Source organism: Mus caroli, unplaced genomic scaffold (assembly GCF_978045245.1).
Source record: "Mus caroli unplaced genomic scaffold, Mus_caroli_1 scaffold_7, whole genome shotgun sequence".
Taxonomy (NCBI): Eukaryota; Metazoa; Chordata; class Mammalia; order Rodentia; family Muridae; genus Mus; species Mus caroli.
The window spans coordinates 24067095-24085440 of NW_028227262.1; the positions used below are offsets into that span (position 1 = coordinate 24067095).

The window sequence follows — 18346 nt, forward strand, 5'->3', positions numbered from 1 at the left end:
TTTTTTTTTTTTATTATTATATGTAAGTACACTGTAGCTGTCTTCAGACACTCCAGAAGAGGGCGCCAGATCTTGTTACGGATGGTTGTGAGCCACCATGTGGTTGCTGGGATTTGAACTTCGGACCTTCGGAAGAGCAGTCGGGTGCTCTTACCCACTGAGCCATCTCACCAGCCCCTAAGATCCTTTCTTAAATGGGGCAGGTCCAGAGCATGTGAGTTTAGGGGGCGGGACTCTGAGTTTCTCCCTTCTGCCCCTTCTTTGAGGGGCACTTTGTGAAAATGGCAGACTCTTTAGACCTGCACAGCCTGTTGTTCGTCGGGTGCTATTCGTTTCCTCCGCCGCCTTCAAGGCCGTTCTCGAGGTGATGAAATGTGTGGAAACCACTCTGAGCTCTGATGCCACATTTCAGGCTAGCTGCACCTGCCTCCATCTGTGTCTCCCCAGGGCCTGACCACATTTCTCCCTAGTCTGGTCACCCCCACACCACTTTCCCTTCTTGACTCTCCCTGCCTGATCCCCCATAGTTCTATCTTTCAAGCATGTCTGCAAGCCTCGCTGGGCGAATTTCAGGGGCTTGGTTAACTGCCAGCACCACCTTCTGCTTTCCCTTACCATCAGGTACCATCAGGTCTTCAGGTGTGGACATTGTTCACCTGTGCTGTGGTTGCCACTGGATCCTAAGGACTTCACAATATCTGACTGTTTAGTCAGCGAGTCTTTATTGAGTACTAAGTCTGCAAGCCTGGTTCTAGACGCCAGTAAATACATCAATGAACCAACCAAACAAAAATCTTTGCATCCCCTCCCCCATGGGGCTTGTGTTCTACCTAGGGAGGTGGAGGAAGACAAAAGTACATACAAAAATTAGAATAAATAAGTTATATGGTCTGTTAGGTGATACATGCTGTTTTAATTGTTCTGGAATTCACTCAATACCTGTACCTAAAAGAGCTCAATTTTCTTTCCTTTTTTGGAGGGGGGTATACAAGGGAAATCAAGACAGGGTTCCTCCATGTAGCTCAGGCAAGCCCCCAACTCACAGAGATCCACCTGCCTCTGCCTCCCAATGCTGGGATTAAAGGTGTGAGCCACCACCTCATAGTTCAACCTTTTTTTTTTCCAATGTATTTGTTTATCTAGTTTTGTTGTGCTAAAGATCATACCTAGGCACTTGCAAAGGCTGGCCTCTGAGGCGTGGTTCTCCAGCCTCAGTGTCTACAGAGCTGGGATTACAGGCATGCACACCAGACTCAGATCCCTCAAGTTGTTTTTGTCTCTCTTTTGAGAAGAGGGTCTCATCATGTGGTGTGGCTAGCCTGGCTATGTAAACTACTCTGGCCTTGAACTCGAAAAAGATCTGCCTGCCTCTGCCTGCTAAGCACTGGGATTAGAGGAATGGGCCACCAGAGCTGGGAATGACCATGTGGTTGCTGCAAATTGAACTCAGGACCTTTGGAAGAGCAGTCAGTGCTCTTAACCACTGAACCATCTCTTCTCCAACCCCATCTGGGAACTTTTTTTTGAGACGGTCTTATGTATTCCAGAACTCAATATATAAATATATAGCTAAAGATAACGTAGAACTTCTGTTCTTCCTGTCTATGACTCTTTCCCTTCTCTCTCTCTCTCTCTCTCTCTCTCTCTCTCTCTCTCTCTCTCTCCCTGACAGTCTCTCTATATCGCCATGGCTGTCTGAAACTCTCTGTGTAGATGAGGCTGGCCTCACCTTTGAAACTGACGGATAACTTCTTACCTCCACCATCACAGTGCTGGGATTAATAGGCTGTACCACTTCTTGGGTGCTGGAATGATACAATACCAGGCCAGGTTTGGGATCAAACCCAGGGCTTTATGCATGCAAGGCAAACACTCCACCAACTGAGCCACAACCACACACACACACACACACACACACACACACACACCTTTTGAAAATTCTGTTGAACTCTGTTCCTGTAGTGCCTGTTCTGACATCCTGCCTCAGGTGCTCATACGCTCCAGCCAGGAAGAGCACAGACTGTGAGTGCTGAGGAAGAGAGGCGCTCGGGATGGATGCTAAGAGCAGCTTTAAAGCATCTGGTGGTAAGGGTCTGACTTCTATGCATCTGGACTGTGGCCCATCACTGAGGAATGGAAGTTACTTCCCTAGTTTGGCCACCAGGGGTCATGTTACTCCTGCAAATCACCAACCGATACAAGAGGCCCAATTTATTTTTTGGTGTTTCGAGACAAGGTTTCTCTGTGTATCCCTGGCTGTCCTGGAACTCACTCTGTAGACCAGGCTGGCCTCAAACTCAGAAATCCGCCTGCCTCGGCCTCCCGAGTGCTGAGATTAAAGGCGTGTGCCACCACGCCCAGCGAGGCCCAAATCTTAACTAAAACAGAAGGATTTGGGAAATCTCTCTGTACTGTGAGGCACAGGGGCATAGTGCGTGTAGGACATATACATGACATCAGTTCTCAATGTCAGGATCTAAAAATGTCACAGCACCAACTGCAGCCCCACCCACAACCCAGTCCTACTTGGATAAATAGGGAAGAAAACCTTTTTGCTACCCTGCTTACTAAGACAGGCTCCTCCTCCCGTCCTTCCATCTCCCCCTTCCTTCCTTGTGCACTCTTCTCTCCTGGACAACACGGTTCTCCAGAAACATTCCACCTGGCCCTGAGTATTTGTGTCCTCCAGAGAACCTTAAGGACCACAATGAGCAGGGTGATCAGTGCCCATCCTAGAGGAAGTTAGATGTGCACTCTAATACTTTAGAATAAACAATCTCAAAGTGTGATCCAGAGACTGGCTCTTTGAGGAATTCTGAGGTCAAGACTATATTAAATGCTAGCATGCCCCGTGTCCGTCCGAGTTCATCCTCTCCCGGGTGTAGAGGGAAGCTTCCAGGGGTTTCATGGAATGTGATGACATTCCTACTCTCACAGATAAATGGAATGTGTGCTTCTGCATTTCCATGTCTCAGAAACATGTCAGCTTTAATTAATAACATGGTGAGCATCATAAGAAAAACAGAAGAACAAAAGCTCTGTCGGCTCCCTCGTTCCTTGCACATCGAGAGAAGGGAGGGAGAGGGAGGAGGCCCAGGATGAGGGATGGAGAGAATGACTTAAGAGACAGAGAAGCAAAGTGTGGTGGCCATGTAGAGAGAGAGGGAGCGGTTTTCAAAAGATACAAATTTCATAAAATACTGACTGCAGCTGGGCTTGTAACCCCAGCATGTATGAAATGCTGAAACCGGAGGCTCACCAGCATGCTGGGGGCGCCTTTACTCTCAGCACTCGGAGGCAGAGGCAGAGGCAGAGGCAGAGGCAGAGGCAGAGGCAGAGGCAGAGGCAGAGGCAGGTGGATCTCTGTGAGTTTGAGGCCAGCCTGGTCTACACCAGTGAGTTCCTGGATAACCAGGGTTGTTACACAGACAAACCCCAACCCTGTCTTAAAAAAAACAAAAACAAAACAAAACAAAAAGACCAAAGTCTGTCTTAGTGGCAGACAGCTTTAATCCCGGCATTTAGGAGGCAGAGGCCAGCAGATCTCTGTGAGTTCAAGGCCAGCCTAGTGTACAGAATCAGTTCCAGGACATCAAGAACTACATAGCGGGACTCTTGCCTTGAAAACAGAACAAAACAAAAAGTTCAAGGCCAGACTCTGCTGTGTACTATATAAGGGGGTGGGGAGAGGAAGGAAGGGGGTGGGAAAGAGAGGGAAGTGAGACTGAATATTAAAGATCCAGGAGGGAAGAGGCCCCGAGAGCTGCAGAAGGGATAAGGATGACCTAGAAAAGGAACCAAGAGCTAGCAAGTGAGAGGGACTCCAAGCATGGCTCTGCCCTACCCCAGCCACCGCATGCCAGGTGTCAAGTCGAAATTGTTACAAGTTGGGAAATGGGTCAGAACTATTTGGTCCATAGCAAATAAACCTTTGTGTTATACCTCCCACCTGAGCAGGGAAGCCAGGGCTGGTGGCACAATGGCCATCGCCCTTGAGTAAGCACAGAAGCCAGCAGGTAAGGCTGGGATACAATACAGTGGGAATGTACTGGCCCAGCATGTGCGGGCTGTGGGTTCTCGGTTCCACCACCAGCCCAGAGTTTTATTTTTGAAGATGACAGATGAGCGTCTGTGTAGTTGATTCACCAAGGTCACCAGATCTTTAGCTCTCAGACTGACGACCTAAATCTAGGAGATCTCTCTTCTGCTCCATGTACCAGCTCTTAGCCATGTGCATGCTCACTGCTTGGCTTTCTACATACTGGAGCAGGGTTTCTCTGGGTGATAATCAGAGGCCAAAGCTGTCAGCAGTGGCATTCTTCTTTTCCTTGCTTACACACTTGTTCCCTTCTGCACACTAGAGCTGGAGTTGTTTCAAAGTCCAAGTACCCAGCCCACCTCCCTCAAATGTACACCCTAAGCCTTTGAGGGAGGCACAAGTCTACCTTCACTTAGACTGCGTCCTCTCAGAGAGCCGAATCCTGGGGGCAGTTGTCCGGGGGTGTACCCAGAGTGGCAGGCTGGAGTAGAACCTGACTTGTGGCATCCTGCCCAGTGTTTTGGGTGCTTTCTGAGGGTAGTTCGGTGAGCACGCCTGCAGCCCCATTGGTAGCCAAAGGCCTGGTATTGAGCGGGGCGCCCAGGTTGCGAAGGGTGTTACGGAAACCCTCGGCACTGAAGTAGTAAACCAGCGGATCCAGCACGCAGTTGGCGCCGGCCAGCAGCACCATTATCATCAGCACCCCGCGCACCTGATCACGGTCCTGAAAGCTGTTCTCCACCAAGTTGGCCCGTAGCAACCCATATACCGCCAGCGTGGAGTTGTAGGGCACGAAGCACAGCAGGAAGATGATGAGGTTGGCCAGCAGGAGGCGCACGGTCTTCCGTCGCCGTTGGCTCTGAGTGGCGTCGGGCTTCGCCAGTGTCCAGAAGACTCTGCCAGACGAATAGACGACAGCCGCCAGGGGCAGCAGAAAGCCTAGTATCTCGGCCAGCAGCAGGAGCGGCAGCAGCCTGCCCTTCCACAGTTCATCGCTGAAGCTCTCGAAGCACAGGCGCACAGTGATGTTCTTGTACATGCAGGGGGACGGGCTGTGCACGCGGGCGGCGGGCACGGCGAATAGCAGGATGAGAGCCCACACGCCCAGGCAGAGCCGCCGTGCCACCCGGGGCCGCCGTAGGTGGCGCAGTCTCAGCGGGTGCACGATGGCCGCATAGCGGTCCACGTTAATGAGCATCAGAAACAGACAGCTGCCGTACATGTTCATCTGGAAGATGGCGCCCGACGTCTGGCACAGGAAGCCTGGAAAAGGCCAGTGGTGCTGTGCATAGTAGGAGAGGCGCAGGGGAAGTGACAGAGTGAAGAGCAAGTCGCTGGCTGCCAGGTTGCACATGTACACACTCACCACTGAGTGTACGCGCAGTACACGCAGGAAGACCCAGAGAGCCAGAGCGTTGAGAGGGAGACCAGCCGCCAACACCAGGCTGTAGACCACCATATGCAAACGATGTGTATCTCGATAGTCAGGGCACTGGAGCACAGAGCTGTTGGTAGAAGTCGTGTTGGCTGAAGAATTGGCAAACATCATGTCCAGGTGGGAAGAGAAACTAGTCTGAGGCATCCTAGGGAACACCAAGGTCAGGGCATGGCTTTCACCTCCAGGGTGGTAGCCTGGTGGCAATACAGACTCTGTCCCCAGGCAAGCAGAGGCAAGACATGGGCGCGTGGGCTGTGACCTCAGGGGCAGATGACTGGCCAAGGCTGGAAGCCCTTGGTGCTGCAACTTCTTCAGCGGTGGAGACCTGGAGTGGGAAGGCAAGCCAAAAGTAAAGCTATGAGAAACAGAACCATAGCCTAAACACTTGGCTGACCACTGGCCACTTGAGTCCTTTCTTGGCCTCAAAGGCTCTTCAGGCCATTTTCCCCCATCCATAACAAGCAGGCATTTTATAGTTCCTCTCTATCCTACATTGTCATGTCCAGGTCCTGCAGTCAAGGGTCCCCCGCAGGCTATATGCATGAGTCTTGGCTTTGCCACTTGCCTACCTTTGTGGCCTCAGAAGATTTGCTCTGAATTTCATTTTCCTTATCGAGGTGTGTGTGAAGGCGTTTGAGTTCGCATCTATTTCAAGACGTTGTTTGGACATTACGATGAAGATGCTTCAATTGCTGTTCTTACAACCCGCCTGCCTGCCTGCCTTCCCATAAATGTTTACTGACTCCTTAGAAGGTTCTAGCCTGTCCACAGTCAGGATCAAAACAAAGGCCTTGTCCCACCCACCGGCTTCACATTCCATTAGAGGAAAATTAACAACATACACCGCAAATAGGTCTGACTGGGGAAGGCGGTAGAGCACTTCCTCTCTCTGCCTGGGGTGGGTCTGCGGCCTTATCTAAGGAATAAAGTTCAGAGCTCAAGTCCAGGACAATATCATCCAGTCCGGTTCATCCCATTTACCTTCTCCCTTGTGGGCTCCGTTTGCTAATAGAGGCCCAGCTACATTCAGCTTGAGTGACCTAACCCTCCATCTCCTCACCGATAAAAGGAGAATGTACCACCGGTGTGATTCCAAGTCACCTACCATCAGCCTTGGCCGGAGGCACGTTAAAAACACTTTAGCTTTCCTGTTAGAAAGGTGCCGGGAGGCCTCAAGGCAGTGATTCTCAGCTTTTCTAATGCTGTGACTCTTTCATACAGTTGTGGTGACCCCACCACCATAAAATTTAATTGCTACTTTATAACTGTAATTTTGCTACTGTTATGAATCATAATGTAAATATCTGCGGTGCAGGACATCTGAGATGCAATGGGGGTCTCAACTCACAGGTTGAGAACCACTACCTTGGCAGGGCTTCTCCCAGTGTCTCCTATAAACCTTCCTTACTAAACCGTGGGGCACTCACTACGAGAAATCAGTTGGCATCTGAGAACAACTAAGAGGTAGACAACCCACGGCGTGCAGGAAACCACACAGGGGCCACCTCTAGCCCCACCTCACGTGCACAATTTGTATATCTGTTAGAGTGAATATAACTTAGCCTTTGCCCTTTTTTTTAGACATAGTCTCATATGACCTAGGTTGGTATGAAACTTTCTATGTAGTTGAGGTTGGCCTTGAACTCCTGAGCCTCCTGCCCCAAATCTCCCAAGTGCTAGGATTACGTCCTCAGCTCTGTCTTTCCTTTTTAAATTTTATTTTACTTTTTTCTTCTAGAGACACAATCTAACCATGCTGCCCAGGCTGACTGGGCCGATTTCCAGAGTTGCTGTGATCTCTTTGTCTCAGCTGGGGATGCGGAGATGCAGGTGTCTCCATAATCTCTAACATCATTTTTTACTTATTTTAATTTTAAGAGATAGTTTGTTTTAAAATACTTATTTTTTTAATTTTATGTTTATGAGTATTTTGCATGAATGTATGGATATGCATCATGTGTGTACCTGGTGCCTTTGGAGGCCAGAAGAGGACATCAAATGACTTGGAACTGGAATCACAGAGCATGAGAGCAGCCACGTGGGTGCTAGCAACTGAACCCAGGTCCTCTGCAAGAGCAACAAGCGCTCTTAACTCTGATCCGTCTCTTTTGTTGCTGCTGTTGTTGTTTTGCTTGTTTGGTGTTTTCAGTACAGTGTTTCTCTGTGTAGACCTGGCTATCCTGAAACAGAATCTCTCAGAGTTGTCCTCTCTGGTCTTTCAGTACAGTGTTCTCTGTGTAGACCTGTCTATCCTGAAACAGAATCTCTTAGAGAATCTCTCCTCTCTGGTCTGGAACTGAGTATGAAGACCAGGCTGGTCTCAAACTCAAAGCCATCCTCCTGCCTCTGCACCATAAGTGCTAGGACTAAACAGCTTTCCCCGGACTTCATTATTATTGTTTTCATTATGTATATTTGTGTATCTGGGTGTGGGTTTGTGGCATGAGTACAGTGTCTGAGGCCAGAATCCAGGAGCCCTGGAGCTGGAGTTACTGACACACCAGACACAGAGGCTGGGGAAAACCTGCGTTCTCTGAAAGAGCAGCAAATGCTCTTAGCTGCTGAGCCATCCCTCTAGCCCCTTAGATAATTTTTAAAGAGTCTAATAACTCCATATCATGAATACATAATTCTTACCACAAGTCGTGTCCAGAAACAGAATTTTTTCATTATGTCAAACAGTGCTATACTCATGAAGCAGTACTGCCTGTGGCACCCCTTCCCCAGCCTCTGGTAACCTCTTTTCTACTTTCTGTCTCTGATGTCTGTTCTAGATGCCTCAGAGCGATGGAGTGATAGTGTTTGTCCAGTGTCTGCCTTATTTCCCTCAGCAGCCTGTTTACAAGACCCACTCTTCCTTCCATCCATCCTTCCACTCATCCACTCATATTGTAATGTGTAAAATTTTTTTTTCAGTGCTGGTAAGGGGTGGAACCCAGAGCCTAAGTACGTTCCTATGTGATGGTGCACATCTGCAATCTAGCATTTGGAAGCTGAGGCAGGAGGAACAGGAATTCATGGTCATCTTCACCTACATAGAAGTTCGAGGCCAGTCTGAACTACATGAGATCCTGTCTCAAACAGACAGGCTAATGCTAAGCTTGCTTTCTCCCACCAGCTACAAACCCAGCCTGTGCGACAGAACAGGTACACGACACTTTGCTCAGCACTCACCTCTGAGTAGACATGGGCTATTTATTTCTGTTTGACCGCTGAATAATACTGCTGTGGGCATAGGTATCCACATGGCATCTTAGGGAAAGGGGCTGCTGCCCCCGATTTTGAGTCATTCTCTCCAAAATACTAATCTAGGACTGGATTGATGGATCAGAAGTTAGGAGCACTGGCTGCTCTTCTTCAGTTCAATTCCCAGCACCCACATGGCAGCTCATATAACTATGTAACCATGTAACTGTATAAATATATACATCTCTATCTGTCTATCTATCTATCTATCTATCTATCTATCTATCTATCTATCTATCTATCTATCGTCCCATCTATCTATCTATCTATCGTCCCATCTATCTATCTATCTATCTATCTATCTATCTATCTATCTATCTATCTATCTATCTATCTATAATCCCATCTATCTATCTATCTATCTATCTATCTATCTATCTATCTATCTATCTATAATCCCATCTATCTATCTATCTATCTATCTATCTATAGTTCCATCTATCTATAGTCCTATCTATCTATCTATCTATCTATCTATCTATCTATCTATCTATCTATCTATCTATAGTCCCATGGGATCCCTGCTGTCTGGTGTACAGATAAACATACAGACAAAACACTAAACATGCATAAGCAAAGAACTAATTCTTTCAAAAGGGCTGATGAGGCCGGGCGTTGGTGGCGCACGCCTTTAATCCCAGCACTCGGGAGGCAGAGGCAGGTGGATTTCTGAGTTCGAGGCCAGCCTGGTCTACAGAGTGAGTTCCAGGACAGCCAGGGCTATACAGAGAAACCCTGTCTCGAAAAAACCAAAAAAAAAAAAAAAAAAAAAAAAAAAAAAAGAGACGGCTCAGTGGGTAGAAGAACCTGTCCACCTGACCACCTGAGTGGAATTCTAGGATCGCATAAAGTGGCAGGAGAGAACCAACTCTTGAGAGTTGTCATCTGACCTACTCATGTCCAGTGACACATGCATGTCTATATACATACATAAAATAAAGTTATCTATTAAAAGACACCTTTAATTCCAGCACTCAGGAAGCAGAGGCAGAAGAATCTCTGTGAGTTCCAGGCCAGCCTGGTCTACAGAGCCAGTACCAGGGCAGACACAGCTATACAGAGAAACCCTGTCTTTTGTTTTTTCCCCCTTGGTTTTTCCAGACAGGGTTTTTTTTGTGTGTAGCCCTTCCTTGTTGTCCTGGAACTCACTCTGTAGACCAGGCTGGCCTTGAACTCAGAAATTTGCCTGCCTCTGCCTCCCAAGTGCTGGAATTAAAAGGCATGCACCACCACTGCCCAGCAAGAAACCCTGTCTTGAAAATAAATAAATAATGGGCTGGAGAGATGGCTCAGTGTTTAAGAGCACTGACTGCTCTCCCAGAGGTCCTGAGTTCAATTTCCAGCAACCACAGGGTGGCTCACAACCATCTGAGATGGGATCCAATGCCTTCTTCTGGTGTGTCTGAAGACAGCTACAGTGTACTCATATAAAATAAATAAATCTTTTTAAAAAAAGAAAATAAATAAATAAAGGCACTATTAAAATTCTTGCACTAATGATAAACTTCTTGCCTATGTAGTCAAAGCCCTGGGTTTTTTGTTTTTTGTTTTTCGAGACAGGGTTTCTCTGTGTAGCCTTGGCTGTCCTGGAACTCACTTTGTAGACCAGGCTGGCCTCGAACTCAGAAATCCCCCTGCCTCTGCCTCCCGAGTGCTGGGATTAAAGGCGTGCGCCACCACGCCCGGCAAAGCCCTGGGTTTTATTTCCAGCATTTCAATAAATAAATTAGCTCATGGAACTAAGTGGCAAGCTTGACTGTATCAAATTTATGGGGCTTTTTTGTTCTTCCTCTAGCAACCAGCTTCTCAGGATTTATAGCAAGGATAGTAAAACCGTTAAAATGGAATAAATATTTACTCCGTAAAATACCAATTTAGATAATGGAACTACAGTCAGCCCTCCATGTGTGGGTTCCTTGTGTTCGATATTTGTCCAACCAACCTCAATCAAAACAAATTTTTTTTTAAATTTGCATCTGGCCAGGCACGGTGGCACACTTGGTAGGCAGATGCAGGATCTCTGTGAGTTTGAATCCAGCCTCATCTACATAGCAAGTTCCAGACAAGCCAAAGCTATATAGTTAGACCTGTCTCAAAAAAAAAAAAAAAAAAAAATGGATCCTAAGTCAGTCTTAGTAGTAGATGTTTGTAGTCCCAGCACTGAAAGGCTAAAAAGCAGGGACTGGAGCAATGTCTTTGTGGTTGAGAGCACTTGCTGCTCTTGCAAAGGATATAGGTTCCAGCACCCACATAATGGGATTAGAACTCCAGATTCAGGGAATCCAGTCCCTCTTCAGAGGTCCATGGATACCCACTCCACACATGGTACACGTACGTATATGCAAGCAAAACACATAAAAATTAAGGAATAAATCTAAAATTGGTTTTAGAAGCTAAAGCAGGGGCTGGTGAGATGGCTCAGTGGGTAAGAGCACCCGACTGCTCTTCCAAAGGTCCAGAGTTCAAATCCCAGCAACCACATGGTGGCTAACAACCATCCGTAACGAGATCTGGCGCCCTCTTCTGGAGTGTCTGAAGACAGCTACAGTGTACTTACATATAATAAATAAATAAATCTTTAAGAAAAAAAAAAAAAAAAAAGAAGCTAAAGCAGAAGGAAATTGAAGCCAGCTTGTGCTACAGAGTGTGAGGATCTGGAGAGAGAGACAGAAACAGAGAGACAGAGAGACGGGGGCGGGGGGGGGGACAGAGAGAGAGAGAATGTTGCATCTGAGCTAGACATAATGACCCTGCCTGTAATCACAGCAGTTGAAGGGCAGAGGCCAGCCTGGGCTACATGGGACCCTGTCTCAAGAAAAGGCCAGCTGTGATGCTTCACACCTGCAATCCCAGCACTTAGGAAGGAAGATGCCTGGAGTTCAGTCTCAAAACAACACCAGCCAGCCAGACAGACAGACAGATAGAATCCACCCAGCTTGCAGGGCGCTGATGTAGGATTATCCTTGAACTCAGCGTGCTAAAGACAGCCTGAGAAGCACAGCAGTACCCCATTCTCAAGAGAAAAAAGAGCATCTGTCTTGGATACACATATAGATGCTTTATTTACAAGGTCTGGCAGAACTCGGGAAACTGAGGCACAAAAATCCCAAACTCAAGTTCAGTCTGAGCCAAGGAGGAAGACACTATATTGGTTAATTCAAGGCCAGGCTGGTCTACACAGCAAATTCCAGGACAGTAGGGCCACATATAGAGACCCTGTCTAAAACAAAACAACAACGAAAACAACAAACAAAACCCTTTTTAAAAAGGTACTTATGGGCTCAGTGGTTAAGAACACTGCTCTTCTCAAGGCCCTGAGTTCAATTCCCAGCAACCACAGGGTGGCTTATAACCATCTGTAATGGGATCTTCTGGCATGCAGATATATATACAAATAGAACACATGTATGTATAAAATAAATAAATAAAATCCTTTAAAAAAAAAAAAAGTACTCCATGCTTTTCAAGAGGACCTGGGTTCAATTCCCAGCACCTATATGGCAGGTCACAACTGTCTGTGACTCTAGTTCCAAGGTATCCAGTGCCCTTTCTGTCTTCCATGGGCATTGCACACATATGGTGCAGTCATACATGCAGGCAAAACAGGCAAAACACCCCTACACATAAAATAAAACTGAATCTTTAAAAAAAAAAAGGGGGGGGACACAGGCTTGTAATTCCAGAGGTTGAATGAGGCAGGACATTAGACTGGACTTCTATAGTGAAACCCTTCTTCAAAACACAAACATGGTAGGATAGCTCAGTGCACACCAACATGAATACACACACACACAGAGAAAATGGAATAAAGAACAACAAAAATCTGTTTACATTGTATTATAGAGGTTATAAGCAACTTAGAGATAGATATTTAGGGTGGAGACAAGGATGGCACAGGGTCTCAGGTGACCTACTAAACTACCCTAAAACGAAGCAGCCAAGGATAGCCTTGAGCCCTGCTCCTCCAGCCTCCATCTCCCATGTACTGGGATTACCGGTAGGTAGAACCTGGCTTGGGCTCAAAGCCTTAAGACATATAGGACAATATATGTAGGATTTATTGACTCCAGGGATTTTGGCATCTGAAGGGGTCTGGGAACCAATTCAGCACAGATACGGGAGACACTAGTACCAAATAAGATGTATGCATGCTGAAAGCAAAGATGTCACCCCTCACCTCAAGTCCCTCTGCCCGACTTACAACAAGCCACCAGGTTCTCCACAAGCCTTGTGCTTTCAGGCCTCTTTGCGGCTGGCATTTCTTCAACCTGGAATGTTCTTTCTGCCATTCCTCACCTGGCAAACCTAGTCATTTTCCACGAGGCTTGTGACCCCTTCCCTGGTTGTGTCTTCCTCAGAAGGGTACGGGTAGTCTAGCCCCTTTCTTTCTGCTACCAGGGTTTGGGGTACACAGGTATCTCAGCTGTTCCTGTGGTGACAGCTCCTTCTTAGCCCCTCTCATTAGACGACTGTGAGCCCTGGAAGGGGTTAGCTTCAGAAGGTGGCTCATTCATCTTTGTGACCTCAGCATCTGCACCAGTGCCCTTGTGGAGTGTGAAGTGACAGCTATCCATCACCCTACCCCAGCCATGCTATGCTATGCGTGTGGTCTCTAATCCTTCTTCCCACAGTGCTTTGAGGCAGGTGTTTATTGCCATTGTTATAGGAAAGCAAAGCAAAGCAAAGCAGGAAAGCTGCTACCCCGGGGGATGAAGGCAGAACCCAAATCTAGGACTGCCTAGCTCCAAAGTCCACAGGGTACATTGCTGCTCCCAACAAAAATGAATAGGAGGGCTTGTAGGTGGGTGCCGCACCTGTGTAGGGGCACCTGCTCTTTTAGAATTGCCCCTATGAAATCTATGCCCATGGGCAGCTTGGTTCACTTCCTCATTTGTCCTATTGACCTACATTACCATCACCCACTTCCTTTTAAATCCCTTCAGAACAGCAAACACCTGCCTTTCTTTCACACACGCTCTTGCGCATGCGCGCGCGCGAACACACACACACACACACACACACACACACACACACACACACACACACACACACACACACACATGCCTCCTCACAGTGCTCCCTCTCAGTACTGAAGCACTTAAGCAAGGAGCTGTAGTGCATTCCTGAAGTCCCAGTGACTCTGGAGTCTGAGATAGGAGGAGCCCAGCAGGGAGGGCCAGCCTGAGCCAAAAGGGAAAGGTCTTTTAGCTTGGTGCATTTAAATGCTTTTTAACCCATTAGCTGTTTTGTGTATTTACCCTTTCTCTTAACTAGATGGTAAAGCCCTAGGGTGAAGATCACAGTCTTAGACACACACCAGCCCCTGCACTTAGGTCCCCCGAGGGAATCTCTTTGGTCCCTTGGAAGGAAAATGGTTTCTATCCAACAAATGATTAGCCCACTCTTTGTCTTCCCGGAGCTACCTAACCGTTTACCACACCTCTGCCTCTGCTTTATTACAGACTCATCGGACAGCAGGTGTCTGAACACGCCATATGAAAAACACTCGCACTACAGCTTCAGGAAGGGGGCTGGAGAGATGGCAGGAAAGGGCTAGCACTGCCCCTGCAGAGGCCTGGAGTTCACTTCCCGGCACTCAGGCACCCACATTAGGTGGCCACAACCTGGAATCCCAGCTCCAGGGACTCCAACACCTCTCTCCAGTCCCCTTGGGCACCTGAACAGACCCACAGACAGAAAGACACATGCATAGCATTATTTTTTTAAAAAATTAATGGGACTGGAGAGATGGCTCAGCTGTTCTCAGCAGTGGACTGCTCTTCCAAGAGATCAAGGTTCAATTCCCAGCACCCACATGGAAGCTCACAGTTGTCTATAACCCCAGTTCCAAGGGATCCGACACCTTCCCACAGACATGCATGCCGGCAAAACATCAATGCATATAAAATAATAAATAAAAACATTTTTTCCAAAATTTATTTTTTAGAGTCTTTTTTAAATTTTATTTATTATTATAATATCTAAGTATACTGTAGCTGCCTTTAGATCACTGTAGCTACCCCAGAAGAGGGCGTCAAGATCTCATTACAGATGGTTGTGAGCCACCATGTGGTTGCTGGGATTTGAACTCAGGACCTTTGGAAGAGCAGTTAGTGCTCTTAACCACTGAGCCATCGCTCCAGCCCTAGATAGTCTCCCCCCCACCACCGAAGACAGGGTTTCTCTGTGTAGCCCTGGCTGTCCTGGCACTCACTCTGTAGACCAGGCTGGCCTCGAACTCAGAAATCCTCCTGCTTCTGCCTCCCAAGTGCTGGGCTTAAAAGCATATGCCACCACTGCCGGACTTCCAAAATTTATTTTTGAAAACAGTTTATAAGCAAAACAGCAAGACCTTATCTTTTTAGCCCTTCCTTGTAAAATCAATAACTCCTTGCAATTAGGAAGGGCATTCTAGACACTGAGTGAGTGCAGGAGTGCATTCTTTTCCAAGAAGGTCAAGCCTTTCTGTTTAAAAAAAAAAAAAAATACATGTCACGAGGTTTAAGCAGACAAAAATGGACTCTTTGAGCGGCTACTTAAAGGTGAATCTTGGGATCCCCTTGCAAAGAAAATGGTGATAGTCTTTTTTTTTTTTTTTTTTGGTTTTTCGAGACAGGGTTTCTCTGTGTATCCCTGGCTGTCCTGGAACTCACTTTGTAGACCAGGCTGGCCTCGAACTCAGAAATCCGCCTGCCTCTGCCTCCCGAGTGCTGGGATTAAAGGCGTGTGCCACCACGCCCGGCTGGTGATAGTCTTATTACCCTATTCCAAAGAGAAGTTTTGGGGTTTCTTCATGGTGGAGCAGGTTTGTGAAAAATCAACCTCTTTCCAACTAAGAGAAAGGCCAGGCCCCTCCCTCCTCCCCCCTCCTCCCTCCTGCTCTCTCCTCCCTCCTGCCCCCTCCTCCCTCCTGGCCCCTTACCGGTTCCCCTCCTTCCCTGAGCTCTAGGCTTCTGGCTCTGGAGCTGTGTGGGCCCAGTGCCAGGCCAGATGGCAAGGACGGGAAAAACTGCCAGAGAGGAGGCAAACAGCAAATGAAAGGAGGGGTCTAGGTATGGAAGAGAGGTACCACGGACCCTCTCCCCAGTTCTGCCTTGAAGAAGAGGCCAGGTTTTGGGGAAGATGGGGAAAAAAAAAATCAAGTAGCTGCTGCCTCCAAAAAGAAGAAACACTGGAGTTTCACTTCACCAGCTAGGAGGAGGGCCATGGGGCTCCACATAGGCCTAGTAACACGGACAACGATTTCACATACGCGCACCGCGGCACACAGCTTCATGCACAGACACACAAAGGCATGCATACATTAGCATAGAACTCAGCACCTGGGTACATGCACATGTGCAGAGCCACATGGGCCAGCGCAGAAAGAGTAACCCGGGCCCCTGCCTTAGGGAAAAATCTTACACACAGATGTACATAGAACCAGGTCTTTCATCAGCACACGCTCATCCAGAGATATGCAAGAATATCTCAGGCCACAGGCGCAGAAAGCCAAAGGAACCACAGACACCATAGAGGAACCAGAAGCAAGAAGCTTTGCGTGCGCGCGCGCGCGCGCGCGCGCGTGCACACACACACACCCCACGCTGGACCAATCGATCGATCAAGGTGTCTCTGTCTTTGGGTTCCCATGTGCACATCTGGGGGCTGTGTTCCTTACCTTCTTGGGACCTCTGGAATCTGTCCCGTTGCCCTCTGAGCTGGGCTGGGTGCTGCTCTAAACTGAGATAAGGGAGCGAGCGGGGCAGGGCTCCTTTTTACCACAGGCAGGAAGTAAGAACCCAATGTAAAGCAGGCAGGAGGCTAACTCATGATCTGTCCTGCACACTGTTCCCCATGCTCGGCTCAGAGGAGCCGCCCTCCCCAGCACGCAGCCAATAAGGCAGACGATTGCTGCAAAGGACTCACAATACTGAAGACTTGAAGAGTCCATCTGCCCACCACAGTCTCTGTGTCCCTCCTGCCTTCTCCACAGGGCCAAAATTCAGGTCTTTGTGCCCACAATTACCTCTGGGATAGCCTCAGGTCTTTTCTTAGCCCAAACACAAGAAACACTTTTTAAGTGCCTAAGTGGCTAGTTGGACTCTTCCTCTGTTTCTGTTGGAGGGATGCTAAGTGGGTCCACCTTTTGGGACAGGCTCAGGTATAAGAATGGCATCATACCCATCCGCTAAGCTCCCTCCAGGGCCCGGGGATGAGAACCAGGCCTTAGACTTGTCAGCTTTGTCCCAGCCTCAGAGGAGCTGGTATACACCTCTAATGCCAGCACTTGGGAGGCAGAAAGCTGGAAGATCATAAGTTCCAGGCCTGGTCTGCACAGCCAAGTTCAGACCATGCAAGAAATCTATGTATGAATAAATAAATTAAAAATAAATAAATACATGCATGCCCAGGGTGGTGGTGCACATTTTTCTACATAGTGAGTTCAGGGCAGCAGATTAATTACACGACACGGTAAGACTTTCTAAACAAAAGGTGTGCTCTGGACCTCTCTTGCCAGTCAGCTTCCCCTGAGACTGAGGGCCGAGGAAAGATGGAAGATCTGTGCTCTGGGGAATCCAGAGTGAGGTTGCCCAGCCTAGAGGAAGCTAGAGTCTCTGGGGTCACCGGAAAGAGACTAGAGGCTTCCCATGTATGCCCCAGGTGGCAAAGATAGCCATCCTGTGGTTTCTGGCCCAGGTATCGCTGTTTAGTCATGGGGTCACCGTCCTAACCAGGGCTGCCCTGCTCTCTGACCAAAATTCTGATTTCAGCCTCTCTGCACCAGAGCCTTTCTCGCCCCAACTTCCAACATCACCCTCACCTCCCTGTCTCGCTCTTGCACATGCACAGTGATTCCCTTCTCTGCGTCTGGCCAGCTCTCCCCCAGTGAGCCTTCCCTCTCCTCGCCCACTTCTCTCTTGCTCCCTGAGATAGGGTTTCACAGATCTCTTGCTGACTTGGAATTCGTGACCAGTCTCCTGCCTCAGGCTCCAGGCGTGTTGGGCATATGCTCATCCTTCCAAATGCTGGTGTGGGAAAGTGTCCCAGAGCTCAGTGGTTAGCTCCCCTGATGTGTAGCTGACAGCTTACCCACCTCTCTCTCCACCCTACCTTCCAAAGCTGGAAAAACAGGAAACAAAGTTCCGACCCAAAAAAAAAAAAAAAAAAAAACCAACAACACAGTCACTGCCATAGGTCCAGCTGAGTGCTGAGCTGTGAGCCGTGCCCTGTGTGTGTCTTACCCTTGCTTCAGGCTTAACAGGTCCTGCCCACTTCGAATAATCTCCTGGAGCCTTTTAGGCTGGGTGACCTTACTCTGAACTTCCACCATAGCACAGGCCTCAGAGGTCCACACCCTTGTATTTTTATGCTGGGGATGAACCCAGAGCCTTGTGCACATCAGGCAAATCAAATGCTTGGCCTCTCAGCTACATAAATATTCCCAACAGTTCCCTCTTTTTTTGCTGCCTCCTCCTTGGTTGTTATATTATTATTATTGTTGTTGTTGTTCTTGTTCTTGTTGTTTATGCTTCTGGACAAAAAAAGGTCTCTGTGTCAGTGGGATACGCACTGAGAACAGCAGGGTAGGAAGAACTAACGGCAACAGACAGAGCACAGATTGAGCTGACTGCTAGTGTCTC

General features: G+C 48.0%; 1 protein-coding gene across 1 annotated transcript; it reads right to left on the bottom strand.

Moving 5' to 3' along the window:
• Window positions 1-3520: 3520 nt before the first annotated feature.
• Window positions 3521-16495, bottom strand: Lpar5 (lysophosphatidic acid receptor 5). The gene is made up of 2 exons (XM_021165836.3): window positions 16384-16495; window positions 3521-5802 (listed from the first exon to the last, which is right to left on the bottom strand). The coding sequence occupies exon 2, from the start codon at window positions 5619-5621 to the stop codon at window positions 4467-4469; it is 1155 nt and encodes a 384-aa protein (XP_021021495.1). The 5' UTR covers window positions 5622-5802; window positions 16384-16495; the 3' UTR covers window positions 3521-4466.
• Between the last annotated feature and the right edge of the window lie 1851 nt (window positions 16496-18346).

Coding starts and splice junctions, on each gene's coding strand:
- Lpar5 (XM_021165836.3), bottom strand. CDS start 5,621: ATGCCTCAGACTAGTTTCTCTTCCCACCTGGACATGATGTTTGCCAAT.